At 38.5% G+C, this 21,709-nt stretch overlaps 1 protein-coding gene across 7 annotated transcripts; it reads right to left on the bottom strand.

Annotated features, from left to right (window-relative positions):
- Positions 1-2,882: 2,882 nt before the first annotated feature.
- Positions 2,883-20,159, bottom strand: ARL6 (ARF like GTPase 6). Of its 7 annotated transcripts, XM_085526592.1 has the most exons (9): positions 20,084-20,159; positions 17,806-17,956; positions 15,393-15,454; positions 13,399-13,467; positions 10,991-11,085; positions 7,349-7,478; positions 6,113-6,168; positions 5,984-5,996; positions 2,883-3,563 (listed from the first exon to the last, which is right to left on the bottom strand). In XM_085526592.1, the coding sequence occupies exons 2-9, from the start codon at positions 17,926-17,928 to the stop codon at positions 3,527-3,529; spliced, it is 585 nt and encodes a 194-aa protein (XP_085382718.1). In that variant the 5' UTR covers positions 17,929-17,956; positions 20,084-20,159; the 3' UTR covers positions 2,883-3,526. The 7 variants fall into 7 exon arrangements, with proteins under 7 accessions (XP_085382718.1, XP_015734403.1, XP_085382728.1 ...); XM_015878917.3 differs by lacking the exon at positions 5,984-5,996; XM_085526602.1 differs by lacking the exon at positions 7,349-7,478.
- Positions 20,160-21,709: the final 1,550 nt, after the last annotated feature.

The raw sequence follows: 21,709 nt of genomic DNA, 5'->3' as shown, positions 1-21,709 counted from the left end.
CCCCTTGACTCCGCCTCTCCTAGATCCTATTTAAAGGCTGACCACCACTAAGGTAGCATCTCTCTCTGGAGATTGCTCCTGTGTGGAGTTTTGTGGTGGATATCTTGACTGAAAGCCTCAGCACTGGTGAGTCAAGTCTTTTCTTAGATACCCTCTGGCTATCTATTTACTCTGTAATTACAACTATACACCAAAGTAACCTTCCAAAACAATTTTTCCCTGACCTTTCCAAAAGAGAACAGTTGAAGTCTTTTCTCAGTAATTTCCTCTCTTGCTTTTCCATTCCAATCTCCTGTGATCTTCTCTCATTATGTATTTTGTTTCTCAAAAGAAACAACAGGGAAGGAGCTGCAGAGTGTCTCTAGCATAGTACTTGAATAACTTAAGAAAAAAAGAAAACAAGGCAAGTCCTCTGACAAAGTCAGAAGGAGCACAATGGAAAGTTTAGGAGCACAATTTATAAGGATTTTTGTGCAACAGAAATGAGGTAAGCCAGAGAGATTTAAAGAAACAAATGGCAAATGATAAGGAGAGCTATCTGTTGGAAGTTCTATTTTTTTGATCCAACTTTACATAAGTTATCTGTAAGACAAATATATTGAATCAGCATTATTATGACTTACTGTTAATAAAAAGTTATTTCATAGTTACAGCTTCAAAGCTATGACCTGTTTTCTGAGAGCAACAGTAAGGCATTTGGACAGCTGTTTTAAGGAAGCACTGAAATACAATGCTACTGTTCCTTGTATTATCACACCAGAATACCTTTCTGTAGACAACCAAGTGACACCACTGTTTGGCTATGTCTAATCTTTCGTAGCAAACTATCTTTCTCATTAGTACATAAAAAACAAGGTGCCTATAATTACAGTTTGCAAGAATAAAAGATGGATCCATTACATTTACAACCTAACCTTAGAAATTCACTTTTTCAGCAGAAAAATTGTCCAGGAGTCATCAGACCATGCTGAACCTCAGTAAACCTTCATGTAGCTACAGGTTTAAACACACAAAATTCCCAGGGACTCGTGTCCCGAGTACCAGAGGCAAAGCTAGAAAGAACTCAGATCCACACATTACCTTTATTATCCCTTGCTTGTAAAGAGGAGATAAGAGGCAGTGCTTTGCATGTATAAGTGACTTCTTCGTATTTCAATTAAATATGTTATACAGTCCTATAGGTGATCAGGCATGTTTTTAAGAAAATTCATAAATATGTAGCAAAGAAGCAACCACGCATCACACTGTGTGGGTTGTCAAGATCAAAGTGTCTCACAGAGTCTTTCTGTCACTTTATTACCTTTCAGCTGTGTGTTTAACCTGTCATGTATGGTAACACTGAGGAAAAAATGCAGTTTTATATTCCTTACAATGATCATAAATGCTCTAGGAGACACATGATGGCTGAATCAATAATGGAAAAAGGAAACACTGGAATATCCTCATCCACACTTCTTCAAAGAAATCTCTATTCAACACAAAGATCTCTGAGGTGCCAAAAATAAAAAAAAAAAAAAAGGAAGGAGGAACAGTAATCATCATAGCCAACATAACTGCTGTTTTCAAAGAGCTTACTAATTGCATTGGAAAGCAAAAAGCAGAAGGTAATAAGGTACTTCCCTCAGATTTGTGGGTGAAAGAACAAAGCACTAAGTTCAAACAGCTTCCCATGAAAATAAAGGCAATCCATAAGAAAAACACAGTACTTCGTGTGGTCCAGCATAAACAAGAAGTCATCAGGCAAGCCATTAAGATCCATGTTGCAGTAACACTTTTATTCAATATAAGTTGAAATGGAGATAGGTTTTACTTAAGAATTTAAATCTTGCCTTAGTAAGGGGAAAAAAAATAATGCCATCTTAAAATAAATATCTCATTTAAATAAGTCATCTCAGTGAACCAGAATAATTACAAAATATTTACACCATGAAAAAATGCTCCAAATACTGTTACCATAATATCCAATGCAAAGTAAACCAGAAGTTATTTGCCACAAAATTCTGAGTTAATAAAGTTATATGTAGCTTTTCCTCTTCCATATTTAATTATATACCTTTTAGATGCAGAGTTGACAGAAAGCCAAAAGTAGCAGAGAAACGGGCTTCAAGAGCAAATATTTTCATGACAAACAACTGTCAGAAAAATAGTATCCTGTAGGAAAGGCTCTTTTACAGTAAGAATTCCCTTGAGCAAAGCAGATGACTTAGAATTAGCCATTTAATAAAGCTCAAAATACATTTGCTCCAAATATTCTTCTATTAACTAAGTGAGCTATTATAGGCATTGCTTACAGAACATTTTTGTGTTTTACATGTTAACGTAGGGAAAAAGATTTTGCAAAACCTCCATACTGCATCTTCCACACAAATCAGCTGTTAGTGGGAGCAAAATACAGTGAAGAATCACCTTCATCACTCCCAGTGCAAGTCTTCCTGTTAATCAGCCATGGGAAGAGGCATTAAAAAGGGAAGAGGTGGTATGACAGTGCTTAGCGCTGTCTTGATTTGTTACCCAGAGTGCATCTTTGAAGTTGGAAAGTTTATTAAAGTCATTCTTGAAAGTAAAGTAGTTTTTATGCGCAAGACAAGTATAATACATATTAAATTCTAGTGATCTAGTAGACTGGTGCTCCTTAGCTATATTTCCAAAATATAATTTTCATATAATTCCATAAATGCCTGGAACTGCAGTCTAGCTTATCAGAAAGTTGAACTATATGCAATTTAAAGAAAAGATTAAGAGGTAACTGTTTTATTATAAAATCCAATTTGCATTTAAAAAAAATGGACGAAAACTCCAAATGAGATTAACTGAAAATCTCTATCATGTAGAGGCCATCAATGAACACATTTCTGTTTAAAGAAAACAAAAAACATGACACGTTGTATATCTGAAGTTTTATTGATGGGAATGCAAACGTAACTGTGACAGAGCACAAAAAATGTTTGTAACATCTAATAATGTGAAATTCTTTAAAACATCTGCAGTCATTTGTAAAAGCTGCAATTAACATTTTAACCGATGTTAACCTCAAAATATTCTTCCAGTAGTCTATTGCAGATGGTTACTTGAAAAAAAAAATCCCAGTGTCAAAACTTACAGTTAAAAAACCCTATTGTAGGAACTCTATTTTAGGTATTTCATAGAGTTTCATTTCAGAAAGTGCTGACTACTCTTCCTCAGGAATATAAATACTCCCATTTGTTCAAAAGTTGTTTTCCTCCAAGAAGTGGTGTACAGCCCCATGGCTTATTATCACCAAAAACTCAAATGAATGCAGATGCTTATTACTTACATGTTTTTGGTTTAAAATACACTCCCCAGTCACACAGTTCAATTTAATTCATGGATGTGCATTCCTGAGATAGAGATAACATAGTATTTATTTTTCTGGAAGAGATACTAAAAGGAAACAAATCATAACAGAATATTTAGCTGAAGTGTTCCATTTTCTTTAGGCTTTTCTTCCTTTCAAAGAACTTTTCACCTGCTAATGAAGTTTGGAAGAAAGAACGCCATACATCTTTTATTTATCTCTCATGTCTTCATTGCTTGCATCTGATCTGTCAAGAAAAAGATAAATCTACTATTAACTACAAGTAAGCTGAATTAATATTCCATTTCACTTTTTGAATACATAAACCCAGTATGTCCATTTTACAGAACACCACCAGTATGTCTTTGGTGTAGTTAAAATGGAGGAAACAATGAAGTTTGTGTTGTTTTTAGCTTGCTCTGTTATCCACTACTGATATTCCTCTGTAGCAAAGCAGTTTTCCCCAAATACAGGTTACCATAGAGGAATAATCTTCCACGTAATTCATCTTTTAACATTTACAAGCTGCAACTCTGAGACTGAAGTCTGAAAACAATGAAAAACACATTTCAATTCTTTGTGCGTATGTCAGTTTCCACATAACTAAACTAGAACTAAGTCCCTAAAAGCCATGAACACCAAAGTTTGTTTTTGCATAATTCACATGGAAACATCCTTGCTCTCAGTAACCATGCTTCTCTACACAGAGAGCCTGATTGCCACTTCCAAATTTACTTCAAACGTTCTCTTCGTTAGCATAAATGTATTGCATTCCCATTATAAAATGTTGTTGTCAGCACAGTTTAATTACAAGCAGTACTAGGGAATGAGAGCTATGTTTAGACCAGCGTGAGACAGGCTAGTTTTACCTTACTGATGATATGGTGTTGCAATAAAAATCCCCATTGTAAAACATGGAAATGAGCAACATCAGCATTTGCTTAGGGGGGAAAAAAAAAGAGCAAGACCTGTCCCTTCTGAAATCAGCAAACCTATGAAGAGCTGCAAAAAAACTATAAATGGGTCTGGAGAAAGGAACTGAGAAAAGTATTGTTGCTAACAAAACGTACTGTATATTTTCATTAAATAGGTGTCTGTTCCTTCACTTAAGTTTATGACACCCAAAAAATCCAGGACTTAAGTTTTTCCTCTTCAGTGCTCCAGGAATGGGTAGGAGAATTATAGTAGAAACTGATTCTTGGAATTGAAGTTTATTCTTCATCCAATGAAGGTATAACCACCAAGCTGTTCAGACTTAGGAACAATCCACTTCAAAAATCAATCCCACTTAAGCTTTTAGGTAGGACTGAGATGGGAGCTAGTGGTTATTCTTTTAGGTAAAATCTGTGCCAGAAGAATTTCAGCTCAGAAAATTAGTAAGTTCTGCTATTCGTGAGAAATGAATAGCCACAAAGAGCTTTATTAATAAGCAACAGTACAATTACCTACTTGCAGAGCTTAGAAATCTACACATACAACTTAAAAGGACCTCAAATGCTTGTGTAAATATTCTGTGGCAATATATTTAAGTAGCTTGATGCAATGTACAAAATTACCAGCTCCAAATTTGGACTGAATCTTAGAATTTCAATCAAAGACAAGCAGAGGACCAGGAATCAACAAGAAGAGACCACAAAATGAGAACTATGCCTACAAGTAGGAAATACTTGATTTGGAATCTATTCTCTGTGATATAAAGCAACAGTGAAGGAGGTTCTATAGTAAGATGTTGCTTATTCACTACAAAATTCTTTTTAATGTTAGAGGATGCAAACTTTCCCTCAGCTAGGCAACAAATCTCTTTGGGGACATGATTTCCAGATAGCATCCCTTCCTTTGAAAAGATTATCAAACGTTTTTATTCCTTAAAAATATAATAGAAATTTTCATTTTAACTGTATCCATGAACAAGTGGGGACAATCAGGTACAATGCTAGATATTTAGTTACACCCTTTAAGGAAATTAATGGCACTGATTCTGGTACATTGCTGACATCTAGTGGCTACCACAGCACAGAACACTTATCCAGGCAAACCATCTCACACATTTTCTTCTCAGATTATACTACACTACCTAATGCATGTACAGTATAAGCGACATACATTAGATAGGGGGAGCTAAAATTAGAACAATACCACACATCACCGTTCTATACATTTAACTGTACACGGGAGGACAAGAGACCAGATCCTTACCAATACGCAACATAAGGAGATACAGAGCAAACAAACCAGGTTCGCAATTGAGAGTGCATATGTAAAATATTGTCTATGCCAGACCCCTTATTTTCTATGTAATTATGAGTCTACCTACACTAGAATCCTTATAACCTGAGCTGGTTAAAGAACTGAAGTTGAACGATTGAAAGCAGTGTACTTATTTTTCTAGGCTGCTTATTCACTGTTTCCAAATACACAACTATAAGATACGGAAAACAGGGACAGGAAAGTAAGAATAAATTGAAGTATAAACTGAGTTACTGCTATACGAATAGAAGTTCAAGAGCACCAGGAATCATTATTTCTACAAGAAATTGTTCTGCTCTGTCTGTAAGAGTATACATAACATTTCATAGTGTATTTTTGGCAGAGGATCTGATACGATCTTTGCATGTGTATTAAGGGTATAAATGAGAGGTAAGTATGAGATAGAGCATCAGTACTCACTGTGTGATTTGATCTGACAGCAGAATTGGACAGAAAGAAAACAAAGGAAATAAAGAAAAAACTTAAAAATAAAATATCAGAGTTTAACTGAATGAAAATAGAGCAGTAATTATGTATAGAACAGTATACCTTGAAGCCAGTCCACACCTTCCTGTAAGCCGTCTCCTTTAAGAGCATCACTGGCACTGAAAGAAACAAACCAAACAGTGAAAATATTGCAATAATACCAGTTTCATCACTAAACCTGTAGTCTTCAGAATTGCCAAGCAGCATAAACTACACTTCAGTTTTCTTCACCTGGAGAAGACTGCTTCTCATGTTATGCATTCCCAAGGTAGGAACACCATTTTAAGATGTGGCCTATTTTATTTTGAGAAACTACTCTAGTTTCAGGCTGAGGAATCATTCCTAGAACATGAGGGCCTCTGGAAAAGCACCTACACAAGGGAGAGCCACAGTATTCTGCTGCAGATACACTTAAGCAACACCCTCTGCAGGCAATACTGTTAGAAGATACATCAGTGCTACTTTAGACAGTAAATGAAGTAGCTCTGACCCTCTTCCCATGCAATTTCTATACACTGTGAAGCTGTCAGACTATTATACACCCTAGAACTGTCTATATATAAAGTCAAGCTGCCATGAGAACAGTGAGAATCTAAAAGAGTGCAACAGCCTAAGGCTCCTTATTCCGCAACTTAAGAAATTTAGCACAGTAGCAAATCTCTGCTGTTATTGTGGTTATCTATAAAATTATTTTTCAAGTAGCTTGAGAATCCATCAATGTAAAGCTGGGACCATAATAAAACACCCAGAGAAATAAAATTTAATAGTAAAGGGCGTAAATGAACATTTTATTTCTAAGCATCACTTAGCTGCTGATTTTACTTTTAATTCATAATACCTGAGAACTTCAGTAAAACAAAAATCTAATGCCTATAAAGCAATTAAGAAACACTTCTTTTTTTCCCTCTCCCCTCCTGTGTGAATACAATTTTTTTTTTTTTTTTCCTATAGGAAATCTTTATATCCTCCCAGAAAGGAGAGACAACAGTTCTACTTTCCAGCAAAAACAGTTGCAGCTACTCTTCTGATAAGGGCATTTTGAGCTTGGTTAAGTTTTCTGTTTCAATATTTGGCTAACAGATCTCTTGCGAAAATTTTCAAGTCATGGTCTACATGAAAGCATTGTGTGTTTAAAATAAATTTCACAGCGAGTATTGTAATGTTTCTACTCCTTCCACATATAGCAGCACAGCATTTTATCTGGCTTATTTAGTTTGTATTACATAATGAGTGGCATGAGAGTGCTAGAATATGAATGTACAAATTAACACCAAAAAAAGAGGAAGAAAGAAAATTTACCAGATATGCCAAGGCTTGTCTTTGATGTTTTCTAATGATAATAACTGAGATACTTTCACAGATGATATTGCATCCCTGAGGTCCATCTTGTTAGCAAAGAAAAGAATAGGCATTCGACGGTGCTTAATATCTAGGAGTGAGTAGAAGCAGAACTACTATGATAATATGCAACACTATCTCTGCAAGCATGAAACTGCAAATAATAAAAGATACTTTGCTCACCTGTAAATGCAACTCTTTGAAGATTGTATCCTACCAAGATGCTTGCTGTTGCATCACTTGGCCTCTGATGCATGCTTCAAGAATGCCCACAAACTTTCTGGGAAGCTTTGGGATCTTCCACCCACCTGTCCCCCTACCTTATATAAAGCTGTATCTATAATTTGCTGGTGAAGAAGAGCAGGATTTCAAACAGCTCCCTAAAAATACTACACATCTCTGCTTAGTGAAGACTGGATATGTAAAACGGATGTTTAAAAAATGATTCGCATTCATTCATATCATCCCAAAAGCAGAATCATACAATTAGTCTGTGTTATCTTATAACATCTTGGAGAGCATCCTTGGCTTTCTTTAAAAAAATCATGAAGCAGGAAAAAAATATGCATGTCCAGACACCTCTTATCCTACTTTCACATGAACTAAGGCTTCACTTCCAGAAGCTTGCCTCAGTCAGCAATGGGAACCACAGAGCAAACCAATGACCTTGGTACGATGCCAATCTCTAGCATACTCGTGCATGCAAAAGCATAAGCCTCTCTGATTACCACAAAAGGTAAAAGAGCCATCACAAGGAAATGAAGTATACATATGTCAGGTTAAAGAGAACAAAATAGAAAATAAATAAATAAATAAATAAATTACTTCTATCATTGCTAAGAATTTTTCACATTATTAATAAATAAATCAACCAAGGATTATCAATCCAGCAGGGTTATCAAAAATGTAGTTAAGTCAATGAATTCTTGATAGGAAAAGATCTTTAAAAAAAAACCAAAAAAACAACACTATTTCTTAGAACAGTATAAGGAAAAGGATGCTTCACACAGGAAACAAGTGAAGGATTTATTTGGAGCTTTAAATGTAAGTGAGCTGACCTCGTGAGGGAAGATGGCAGACACCTACCCCCATTCCCTAGGTATCTGCTAAATAAACTGATAGCCACAGGTATTTACATTTTTCCTGCCTTATTACATTATTTCCAACTATGCCATGTTCTCGCCTCCTTCCTCTCCTCCAACTTTTGCTATTAATGGAAAGCTAACATTTTCTTGTTGCAAACAGTTATGAGCTAACACATTAAGAAAACTCAAACACCACAAATGTGTGATGGGCAACTTTGAAATAACATGAAATTTCTATACATTCAATATTCTTTATAAAGAAGCATGTGTTGGAGGACAAGTGACCCAAGAGTCAACATCTAAACAGGTAATCTAAAGACTGTGACTCTGCAAAATGCTCAAATTTGATAAACAAAATAATATAACAGTGGTCATTAAACAAGATGTTATGTGTTTGTGGACAGTACCCTCTACAAGTAAAAAAGAAATGGTTCTGATCCATGAAACAGTCCCAGGTAGTACAACTTCTAACATCGTTAACACTTCACATTACACATTCCCTTTCACTTGACCGCTTCAGACTAAACCCGGCAAAAAGAGATGGAACTTCCTACTACACTAAAGGACTGCCTAAAATTTTCAGGGATTGGAATCTACACAAGGTTGTTAACCAGCATGCATTTAAACCTTAAAAAAAACCAAAAACATGTACATTTATTTGAACCAAGGTTTGCAGAGGCTGAAGCAAAGAAGAGCAATAAGTAAGGTATGCAGAGGAAGAATAGAACAAATGGCTTTAAACTGGAAGAGGGTAGATTTAGACTATATATTAGGAAGATCTTTACTGTGAGGGTGGTGAGACACTGGAACAGGTTGCCCAGAGAAGTTGCAAATGCCCCCTCCCTGGAAGCATCCAGGCTGGATGTGGCTTTGAGTAACCTGGTCTAGTGGGAGGCATCCCTATCTACGGTAGGGGGAGTGAAATGAGATCATCTTAAAGGCCCCTTCCAACACTTCCATTCTATGATTACTGTAGTAAAACAGCTGTAGGTTGATTCAGTTAGAATCCACTTTTACCAAACTTTACATGCTTTGCTTCTCTGAAGGTCTATTAAAATCCAAAACAATAAAACAAGAACACTACTACTGCACTTGACCTAAGCTGCTCCTAGGCAAAAACACAGAACTGTCTGTTCTAGGTTCCAGGGAATATTCTAGGTAGCCACAGCCATGACCTTTCAAAACTAGATGACACAAAATTTATCAAAAACTGAACAGTTCTGGCATGCGAGATCAGGGTTAGAAACATGCTAATTCGTAAACAAAACACCTAAGCTTGCATCTCCCCAGCCTTAATATTTTCACAACACACTATAGCAGTCTTGACCTCTCATCCTTGGTTTTCCATGGTTTCCATTTTATCTACAGAATCACCTTTTTACCAATGTGGTTAATACCTGCTTTGTTACAAAATTCCTTAATCCATAGGTAATCCACCTTCAGCCCTTGGTTCACCTCTACCCTCCCCCTGAACTCTGCAAGGCTGCCATTTCTGTGTGTGCATTTGAAGTAACCCATACTTCTGAATGTGAAACAAATTGAGCTCAGACAGTTCACACACAGTTAGCTACCACATCTTTGCTGATCCATTCATGTATCAGATGCAGTCTGCGTGGAAAAAAACTGTAACAATACAATTGTTCCTACCACATATCACTATCCCTGGTTAGAAATACAGAAGCCAGCTTCTCCTTTCTTAGTGTCAGCAAAGTAAATCCACAAGTTAAGGCTCTACTAGCTAAATAGACATGAAAATACAGTACAATTTCACTTTACATTTCCCACATGTAGTTTTACATTCTAGCTGCTTGAAGCAACTACCTATTATCACAAAACCCAGATAAAATTGCATATTGCTTAGAAATACATAAGTTTGATTCCATGTATGGAAAAGTGAATAATGGAAGAATTGACCTCAAAACTTAAAAGAATACAGACTTGGAGTAAACAAACAAACCCTTAAAAACAAGTTCCTTATCGTGAATCCTCACATATCTTCTTCTATCCAATTTGTCCTTTTATAAGCAACTGAAAATGTCTAGTACAATTATATATGTGATAGCCAGAAACGAGGATAATTAAAATAAAATTAAAAAAAAAACACAATGAGATTTAAAAATGGAAAGTTACATTAAAGGAATTGGCCATCTTCACAGAAAAAAATCAGAAAAGCAAATTTTTGTGCGTGTATGTTGGTCACTACATACAGACAGCATTCTAGCTTCCAAGAGTTCAAAATCTGTTCTTCATCAAACCAGTTCTGTTTTTGTTATGTACAGATTAACAAGAGATGAGTCCAACTCAATGTACCCAACTTAGGTATGACCAGTTTGTAATAGTAAGTATACAAGAAAAAAGAAAAAAACAACCCAAAACTTACCCATGATTATCATTCTCATTTCAGTATTCATGTACACATAAAATATTTGTAATATATTCAGAACGTGTCAGGTAAGAAGGGCTGTTCTTACTGCAATGTAACAAATATGGAGACAGAAGGGGAAAGAGGTCTCCTCACCTGGATGGTTCAGAAGAGCGTCAAGTTCTTCTTTGGCCACAACCATTCTTAATTTGTCACTGCTATCAATGACAAAAATAATGGCTTGGCCTTCTCTGCATAACATAAAAAGAGCAAAGAGGCAAATTATAGGTTCTCTTAGACTGCGATTAAGGCTTCAGAAGAAATACCAGAAAAGGCAAACAAACCCAAGTTTTTCCTCTCATTTTCTCATTACCATTAACATTTGATTCCAGCCCTATTTCTGAAATTCAACCTTTTGATAACTTGCATAAATTCTTCTGAGACATGAGATTGTTAGCTGTGTGGCTTGTGCAGGGTTCAGGCTACAGAACAGCAGCTTTGGAAATACTGATTTCACCACCATCAAGGTGAAAAATGAACTCTGAAAATGTAATCAAAACTGCTACACTCAAGAAGGATTTTCACTAAAAACCTTTTGTTTCCTACACTAAAAGAAGTCTGTTTAAAGAATAAACAACATAAAAGTGAGCATTCACCAAAGATAAAATGCACGTCCGTGTGTTTAACAACTAAGGCACATTTGGATTATTTAACTTCTACAACAGTCTGCATTAATATTGTTTTGCTTTTGAACAAGAAGTGAACATTCTCAACTATTTCAAATCATTAAGACAACTTGCTGGCAATGTGACTATAGACAAAACATACCCATGTGCTATTCAACTCATGATTTCAGCATTTTACCGATATTGTATGACATTGTTTTTCATTTACTGAGACTTCAAAGCAAAAGAAAGATCCAACAATTCAGTGAGTTCATCATCATAGTATCACAGTCTTGTGCAGGTTGGGAGGGACCTTAGAGATCATCGAGTCCAACCCCCGGGATTCGAGCCTCTGTGTAGCCAAGCGGCACTTCTACCACTTGCGCCACAGGGGGGATTCGAACCTGGGCCTACCGGTGTTGCAACATGGCATTCCTACCACTGCGCCACCCGGGCACACTAAGAGTTGCTACAGGAGACTCGCAAAAAATATTTGTAATTTCAATTTTAATGCAATACTTATTTCTCTTTTGTTTTCCTGGCATTTTAGGAGTCTAATTTAAGTCTAAGGGCATCACAGAAATCCAAAATTTCTGGGAAAAACAATTAATTCATGAACAACAATGAAAAATCTCTTGCCCGTGCAAATTTCTGAATTGCTAATGCATTTTTTTTTTTTCTTTGCGTGAAAAGGAGACGAAACATTAATCCTTAATTAAAGAATACCTCAAGTTCTATCAAACTAAACATTATAATCTCCAGAACTGAAAATACAACCAGTATGCATGACTTAATAATGTTCACCTCATGGAAGTCAGCAGCAGATATCACAGAACACTGAAACAACAGAAATGAACCTTCACATTTCTAAACTAAAAAAAAACAAAAACAAGAAACAGAAAAGACAACAGTGTCTTTTACCAATACGGCAATTCTCTGAGTACTGCATCAAGCTCCCAAGCCCCTAATATGAGACATAGACATCACGAGAAGATTTTGAGGGGAGGCCTTACAGTGACCTGCCAGTACTTAAAGGAGGCCTACAGGAAAGATGAGGAGAAAATCTTTACAAGGGTATGTGGTGGTAGGATAACGGATGACAGTTTTAAACCAGAACACTAGTTAAACTGGACTTAGATCAGATATTATGAAGATATTCTTCACTATGAGAGTGGTGAATCGCTTCAACAGGCTGTCCTGAGAAGTTGTGGATGCCCTATCCCTGGATGTGTTCAAGGATGGGGCTTTCTTTGGGAAGCCTGATCTGGCAGTAAATATTCCCACCCACGGCAGGAGGGTTGGAACAAAAAGACTAAGGTCCCTTCCAAACCAATCCATTCCATGAATATCAGTCCACAAATAACATACCATTGTATAACGTATGGCAAGTACCCTGCTTAATAGATAACATGTATTTTGGTGAAGTAAGAAAGAATACTTGGTTTATATGTACTACCTCATTCTCTGAGGCTCCTAAGATTAAAAAAAAAAACCAACAACACAATCACTATCACCAAAAACACCATCAGCCAATGTTTTTTGAGCCTTAAAGTCTCTTACCCACAGAGGAACACAAAAGCAAAAAAAACCTAATTTACCTTGGTGCTTTGTTACAGGACTGAAATTGTACAGAAGAAAGAGCAATCTCATCTATAGCATTATCTCCTAATCTCTGTGGTAATGAGAAGTTCCCATGAGTGCATTAGTTAACAACGTACAAAAGACCCCAGTTTTGTGGGTTTTTTTAGGAATTGCTTTTATCTACAACAACCTCCTGCCAAACCCCATAAGTCTTCTCTGAATTATTTCTGAACACTAAATGTAATTAGACTTCTGTCTAAACAATGTACATGCCAGCTAATATGAACTGTAAGGTTTTAAAACAAATAATAGACTTACTTGTAGTAATGCTCCCAGAGGTTTCTGTATCTGCCTTGGCCTGACATATCAAATACTGTGAAAGACAAACTGCAAAGGAAAGAAGAAAGGCAGACACAAAGAACAAAATCAAGCCATTTTCTTTGCTGCTCTGACAAAAATAAAATAAACAATTAAAAATCCCAACCATCTGCAAAAGATTCAAAACTGTACTTGTCTTCGATCTACCCTACTTAGCTATGTGGTATTACCATATTTCACAACAGAAAATGTGTTTATTACCTGTTTAAAAAGCAAAATCGTTTATGGAAAGTTGCACTGAATACAAAATAAGCTCTCATTCAGCCTTTCCTTTTACCACATTACTACTGACCATTGTTTATAATACTGAGTAAATAAAATTCATAGAATCTGTGAATCTTTAAGGTTGTAAGAGACCATGAAGATCATCCAATCCAACCATCAGCCCATCACCACCATGCCCACTAACCATTTCTCTCCGTGCCACATCTACATGGTTCTTCAACACACTCTACCACCTCCTCGGGCAGCCTGTTCCAATACCTCACCACTCTTTCTGAGATGAATTTTTTTCCTAATATCCATCCAACCCGGATCTCCCTTGGCACAGCATATGGCTGTTACCTCTCGTCCTATTGCTGTTATCTGGGAGAAAAGGTGAACCCCCACCTTGGCACAACTTCCTTTCAGGCAGTTGTAGAGGTCCCCCCTGAGCCTCCTCTTCTTCAGACTGAACAACCCCAGCTCCCTCAGCTGCTCCTCATAAGACTTGTATTCTAGACCCCTCACCAGCTTTGTTGCCCTTCTCTGGGCCTCGACATCTTTATTGGAGCGAAGTGTCCAAAACAGAACACAGTACTTGAGGTATGGCCTCACCAGAGCCAAATAATGACTATTTCTGTGGAAACAGTCCTGCTGGCTATTTCTGTAGAAGCCAGGATGTCACTGGCCTTCTTGGCTACACCACTGGCTCATGTTCAGCTGGCTGTCAACTAACACTCCCAGAACCTTTCCTGACATGCTGCTTTCCAGCCACTCTGCCCTAAGCCTGCAGCCTTGCATGGGGTTGTTATGGCCATAGTGCAGCACCTGCCACCTGGTCTTGTAGAACCTCATACAATTGGTTTCACTCTATTAATTCAGCTGATCCAGATAATTTCCTCCTAATTCGGCTTTAGAAGGAGATGAGGTCTGCAAAATTACAGATTATTTCTCCTATTACAGGACCAGACAGGGAAAGTAATATAGAGGTTAAGATTTAAACTCACACACAGCCAAACCCAAAGCCTGTCTTATGTGCTTTACTGAGAAAGAACCCAGCTGTGAGTCTCCTGTAGAAACAGGAAACCCATCAATCCCACACGTCAGGTCAAAGAAGAAATAACTTTCTTGCAGACTGACGGCACCAGTTAAAAAAATAGCGTGAAGGTTACAATATAATAAAATCATATCTAACGTTACCTCCTTGAAATATCTTTGTCTCGCCAAATCACTTTCGCAAATCCTGACTTTCCTAATAGCTTGGCCTTCAACTCAGTCAGTACCTTCTTCCTTTCCTGACCTTTGCCCCTGCCATCTTTACATTGCTACGGCTGTGACCACCATTTTTCATTTAATGAGATTAGTCTGCAAGCTCTTCAGAGCCTCTTCAGTGAGAACACTTAATGGAATACAAGTTACCATCTAAGCAACTGCCTCTCTTGAAGATTGTAAGAGTGCTCCACTCTCAAACTCTTGAGAGAAATCAAATGCTTACATACACTGCTTGTTTATATTCACTATTTTTACAGCAGCAGAAAATATAGAATATATTCTATCACTGCCAGTGCTGAATTGTGGTTATGACTTCTGGATACTACAACATGACAGCACACTGCAGTGTTTTGTCACACCATCACCAATTACATTCAATTACATCATATTGACAGAGTGATGCAAGTCCAACTAATGTGTATAATTACAGTTAAAAGGGAGAAAATTAAAGGATCCATTACCTGGATGTCTTGAATTTCTCTATACTGAATCCTATAGTTGGAACAATGTCCTGAGTTTGAGCCTTGAAAGGAAAAGTATAGATTTTAGAATCAGGTTAGGAAACATGTAAATATTGATTTCTACTGGAAACATCAATACATCACGCATCTGTTTTTCCCAATACAGAATATACAATGCTAACCACAACATTTTTATAAATCCAGATACCGTATATTCAAGGATTTACCTTTGCTTGCAAAAGGAGTGGATGCAACTGGACAAAGGCTTTGCAGAAGGAAGACGTTTTTACCTTAGAAGTGAGATCACACTCTTTTATGTTACGCTGTGTATGTACGTTTGGACATTAACATATCTTTATTTCTTTAATAAATGGAAGATAACAGTGTAAAGACTGCAACTGAGGTCAAAACTCAAAATACTTGGTTAACACGAACAAGTCTGCACAATACCCCATGTCTACTTGATAAATGAGGGTACACTTCTATCAAAATACCAGATGAGCAGTACTCAGTGTGTAGCACTAGACCGGAGGGGTTGGTTTGACACTGATAAGAATTCAGCAGGCATTACACTACTGCCCAATTGTAGTTCTGCTCAAACTACCAGATCACTGAAAGAAATCATCATTTGTCACAGAGGAATGGGGAAAATGTAAAGCATTATCAGTTGATCTGACTGGCAACCAGGTTCACCGCTGAGCTACCAAAGTTAATTTATCAGCTGAGTTGGTACAACAGAATAGCTCCTTCAAGAAGCAGTAATATTGAGCAGGAAGAAAGATCACATTTAGATTACAGAAAGATCCTTATGTTATAGAACTGAGAAAGCAATGCACAATCCTTTCACAAACCTCCTAGAGCCCCTTATTAAAAACAGTTGACTCCTCACATACAAGGGAAACAGCTTAGTTTATTCATCTACCTGCAGCTTTATTATGACAGAGGTATTTCACCATCACGAACAGATAAGCTGACAGTTCCTTTCAACAAGAGAAAAATCTGTTACAGAAATAACACCTCTAGTATTTCAAATGTATTTACTGGGCTCAGCAGAAACAACTGCAGACAGGCAGAGAAACACTTCTAATTGCCAGACAATATAAAGATTGCTCCTACAGCAAGGTAGCAGCCGTTCTTAAGAAGTGTGCTGATCCAGAGCTCAAAATCATCAGTCATCTGAACTTCCTAAAACCAATCTCATAAATTCTGATCCAATAATGTCTCTTGAGAATTTGCCCCGTCCTGTAACGAGAGGACTTCTACAAGTTGTATGCAAAGCCACCTTCCTAAAGCATCTCATTAGATGAAAACATTCAGAAACAAATTCCCACTACATGACTTACAGTAAAGCAAAGAAGAAATAAGTTCTATTTACTTGAGTATTCCCTCAGACCCTTCTCTTATACTGACTGCTGAAATAAATCTTGAAGTCAGTTCTCTAGTCTGGTTAGGAAATCTTCAGCACTTAATACATGACATAAAATCCTGCTAAAATGAAGATCTCAAAAAATGATGTACAAAAATGATATAAACTGTAGCAGTTCCCTCAAACAATTAGCAACAGCCAGTAAGCAGTTTCATAGTCCGAAGAGTAGCAGACTCTTTATGAAGTTACATATTTAAACAAGGCCCAAGGTATTCTTCAAGAGAAGTTCCATGGAAGTTAAAAAATAAAAGCCGTGTAAAGCAATAAAAATAAAAATAAAATAAAATAGAATTCACAGCATCCCAAACTCCCATAGCCAGGATACACGAACCTCCACCTCTGAGCACGCCCATCAATACCGATCTATTTCTCTACCATAAACACATCTGAAACCAAGGGAAATCTCCTTTAAATTTTGCCCACGATGCTGGACACACCAACTGGCCCAGCAAAAGCTTTTCACTGGATGAACTGCAAGTATTGATGTTATTTGTTTTGGAAGCTACTTTGCTTCAAACATGCTGAAATCACCTGCTAGTGTTCATCTTCCCACTATTTATTATTCCATTATTTGTCATATATTTATTATTTCTCAAAAACACATTAAATGAAACATGATAAATGCAAGCAACTACAAGTCGTGAAGCAACTGTTTTAATCCACATTTGGCAAATCAATCCTAAGTGAAGTTCTCTAACATTGAAGTGACTTAAGAAAGGTGTTTCAGATCCTCAGTAATCACAAACCTTTTTTTACTGATGGGTTTCTGACCATTAACAATGTTGGTTCCTTGGTAAACATTTTCATAACATGCATGTGGTTGCTTACACTTAGTTTTAGTTAGTTTGGAACTCTTAAGATATGATTGTTACACAGTACTAAATCAAAGCAACACTTTGCACGTTTTTCACAATCACATTCAGTATAACAGCTCGCATCATCAGCTCCTCAGTAAAACATTAACAGTAAACAAAACAGCCTACTTACATTTGAAGGCTTAAGTTTATTGATGATGGTTGTTTTGCCGCTGTTGTCCAAACCAAGGCACAAAACATGAACCTCCTTTTTCTTCAGCCCAAGCCACCCTGCTAGCTTGTCAAACAGTCCCATAGTTCTGGGTCAAACACACACGGATCACCTGTTGTTCAGAAAATACAAGGAGGGAATAGCTGTTGGAAAAGGGCAACGCAGACAGCAGCACTGGCACAGCAAGTGGGCATGTGGTTAAGAAGCCCTTAAACTTTTCAAAGGACAGCAGGAATAAGACTCTGCACAAACACCGTCGCAGCAGGTTCCCTCGCTATGCTAAGCAAATGGAGCATAAGCTGATTACAGCCAAGAAGCCCTTGCACGAACGAGATTGGCTGCTTATAGCTCTGTCTATGTAAAGGAGCCGTCCTCAATTCACTGGACAACAACTCTGTGGTGGTTCCAAGCAGCCCCAGTAAGGGCATCACTCCAACACCTCCTTACCTGCCACTCAACCCACAGAAAGGGAGTAAAGCACATTTTACTTCAAACTGCCCATAGTCCCTCAGTCATCGCAACTTACACAACAAAGTAAAACAATATTTACCTTCCTCAGCACCTGCTAATGTGAGCTGCTGAACCTGGAAGCAAACTGAGCATACTGCCAGTTCAATTCAAACTCTAATTGTAATGGGCTTTGCAGACATTAGCACGTGTCAACTGAGATCCCATGCGCCACAAATAGAAACCCTGATTATATCAGGTTCAGCACACAGCAAGCCAGACAATGCAGCATTCATTTGTGTGCCACCTGGAAGCCAAAGCCCAGCTCCTGCCAACAACACTGTCCTAAGTCAGCGGGCAGCTGCACTCCCAGGAGCTTCCATCACACCTCCCACAGGGTGCCCGGCTGTGCACACTTTGCTAAGAGGATAAGCCTCGTCTACCCCGCATCAAATCCTCCGAGAACAACTTCCCCTATGAGCTGCAATCAAACAACCGTGACACATTCGCTAACAAGGCATTTAATTAATACCAGAGGAAACTGGTATGGCAGTAACCTAGAGCAGCTTTGTGCGCAACAGATTTAACAATCCTGACATTACCTACAGCTATTCCCTCAAAGAAAAAAAGTAATCAGGAGTTTTCTTCTAACTCCACTTACTTTATGCCTAACTCCTTATTTTATCATGCACTGGAAGCAGATTAAAGCTTCCTGTTTATTATCAAGTAAACTTCACAAACCCCTGCTCCAGAACACATTACTCTCTAGTCCAACCAGGAGTCTCATTTATAAACTCTAAAGGTGAGGTCTGCAGAATAAAACCACACGGTTTCCTATAGGAAACATTCCCCAACAGTTTTACATTTTTGAGCTGACTCGCTACAGGCTGTAATGCAGAGATCAGCCCAGTGTTAATCACGGGGTAAAGCAGCAGCTCTCCAAAACACATCACCTTAAGCGTAGAAGGTCCAGTAAAGTATTTAAGTACAAAGCTCTGCTAACTAACCACAACCTGAAGACTGCAGAACAGTGTGGAAGATGTTGAAGGACTAATGTAAGAGGAATTACCTATATGTTTTTCATTGCTAAATATTTCTGTCTGTTCAAAACTTGCTGTCAGTCCCATTGAGACAAGATAACTCAGGAGTACCTCACACCTCTGAGGCCTGGGAGGGCAACAGATATTGGAGCTGGAAAGGAGAGAAGCTCATAGGCACTTTTAGAACAAAAAAAGGAGAGAATGCAAGAACTCAAAACACACTTCTATGGCTTACAGCCTGCAAGGCTGCATACTGCATCAGATACACCCTAAAATTAGTTAAGTCAGCGTGCAGCCCAGGAACTTCTCAAACTCCAGTAACCTTCTCTACCTGAAAACCTAAGTCCGTCCGAGGCATCAGCGACAGTCACAAGGCACTCAGTGCAGCAACGGCTACACGGCTCTGGAGAGATGCTGTGCTACAGCCACCTCCCCCCGCACACAGCACTTACACATCACGACGGCACAGCCAGTGCTACAATCGTGGGCTGCGCTCTGGAGCTCCCTACATGGAGAGCCCAGAGTGACCAGCACTCAGCGCCGGAGCCGAGAAGCCGCTGCCAGGCCCGCAGCTCAACACAGCTTTCGGTCTGAGACTCACACAGCAACAGGCAGCGAGTGCAAACCGCTGCGCCTCCAGGGCAGCCCTGAAGCAGGAGATCCGAGCTCCCTGCCCACGTTTCCTTGCAGAAAACTGACCCATCCGACCCGACGGAACACACAACCCCCAAGCCCCCATCCGCAACACACACCTCGGCCTACGAAATGTCGGCCGGGCTGAGCCCCGCCGCCGCCTGAGCCGTTGCCGTGGCAGCCAACGCCGCTTCCGGGGAACTCCTGCCGTTAGCGCCGACTCAACGCCTCAGAGCTCGGCCCCTGTGGGCGGTGCCTCGAGGTGCTTTCGGTTTTGCAGGGCTACGTTGGGCAGATATGGGATCGGGTTGTATGTGTGCTATGCAGGTTTAAGGTGGCTTAAAAAACGTGGTAGATTGAAGCTGAATTGCAGTCTTTTTCCCGTCACGTACCTGCGTTTAAATGCCACAGCTGACGGGGTGTCCAATCTATTATTTCTGTGCTGCCAGATCTAAAACATCTCTTTGAGTTTGTATTTTACTTTTAAACAGAAGCCATGAGTGAAGGGTGGACAGCACCTGCTTCCCAAAGTATCTGGGCTGTTCCTTGGTTTGAAAAGGCAGTTTTCCTTCAGAGGGGGGTTGTTTGGAGCTCTTAAGGTGTATAGTTATCACAGAATCGTAGGGGTTGGAAGGTACCTCTAGAGATGATCGAGTCCAACCCCCCTGCCAAAGCAGGCTCCCTACACCATGTCACACAGGTAGGCGTCCAGGTGGGTCTTGAATATCTCCAGAGAAGGAGACTCCACCACCTCCCTGGGCAGCCTGTTCCTTTCCCTAACATCATTAACTGTATGTGCATTTGGAAAAAGTGGACATGAGAGCACAAGTGCTCAGTGGTAAGCACAGGAGAGGTCACTATAATTAAGCATTCTTTTGCTGCAGAAAAAAACACAACACCCTGAAGCATCTCAAGTGTTAGAACATATTGCTGGTCCATCTTTATTAGTACACCACCCTGTGTTAAGCAGCAGTTTTGTTTTTTTTTTCCCTTTTTTTTTTCTTTTGCATGATCATGTATGACAGGCTTCACTGTGTATCATTATATTAGTAACCAAAGGCAAAACAAACACCATTAACTCAAAAATAACCACCAGTACCGTAACTTTTATTTGCTAATAAATATCTTAATAAACAGGCTTACCCCATCTGTAAGACCTGATAATGCCTCTTAGGAAATCATAGAAAAATAAAATACAATAATAATCAGTAACTTGTACTTTGTACAAAAATCTTATTATGTTGCTCAGCAGGTAGCTTTGCCAAACCCCATATTCGTTCTGCAAAGAGATGGCATATGTAATGCAATTCACCTTAAAAACACTCTAATGTTGAGAGCTGAGCATTCTATAACACTATTAACTCGTAGGCATGCCAGCACATGAGAATTTACATGGAACATCGTATTTTAATAGGAGTAGAATTAAAAAATGATAACGCCACTTTTTAGAAAATAACAACTTCACTTCTAATGTAAGTTCCCCTTGGGTCTGCGAAATCAGTATCTTAAGGTTTTTATTTCATGGCTATTCCTGCAATATTGTTATAAACTGGTTAAGAGATGGAAAGAAAACTGTGGTTGGAGCACGTGTGGGAGATAAACTGCATGAAAAAAGGCTGTTCTGAACAGCGGGGCAGTCACAGCTCCAGCTATGGAATGTTCAGTCTCTCAGAATTAGTAGACCTCACCTGCTGTGTGCATTGTGACACAGGTTCAGTCTGATGAATGAAGACACAACTCAGAGG

The sequence above is a fragment of the Coturnix japonica genome, chromosome 1, assembly GCF_054131305.1.
Source record: "Coturnix japonica strain WE chromosome 1, WE-NBRP24, whole genome shotgun sequence".
Lineage (NCBI taxonomy): Eukaryota > Metazoa > Chordata > Aves > Galliformes > Phasianidae > Coturnix > Coturnix japonica.
This window is presented reverse-complemented; position numbering and strand designations above follow the sequence as displayed.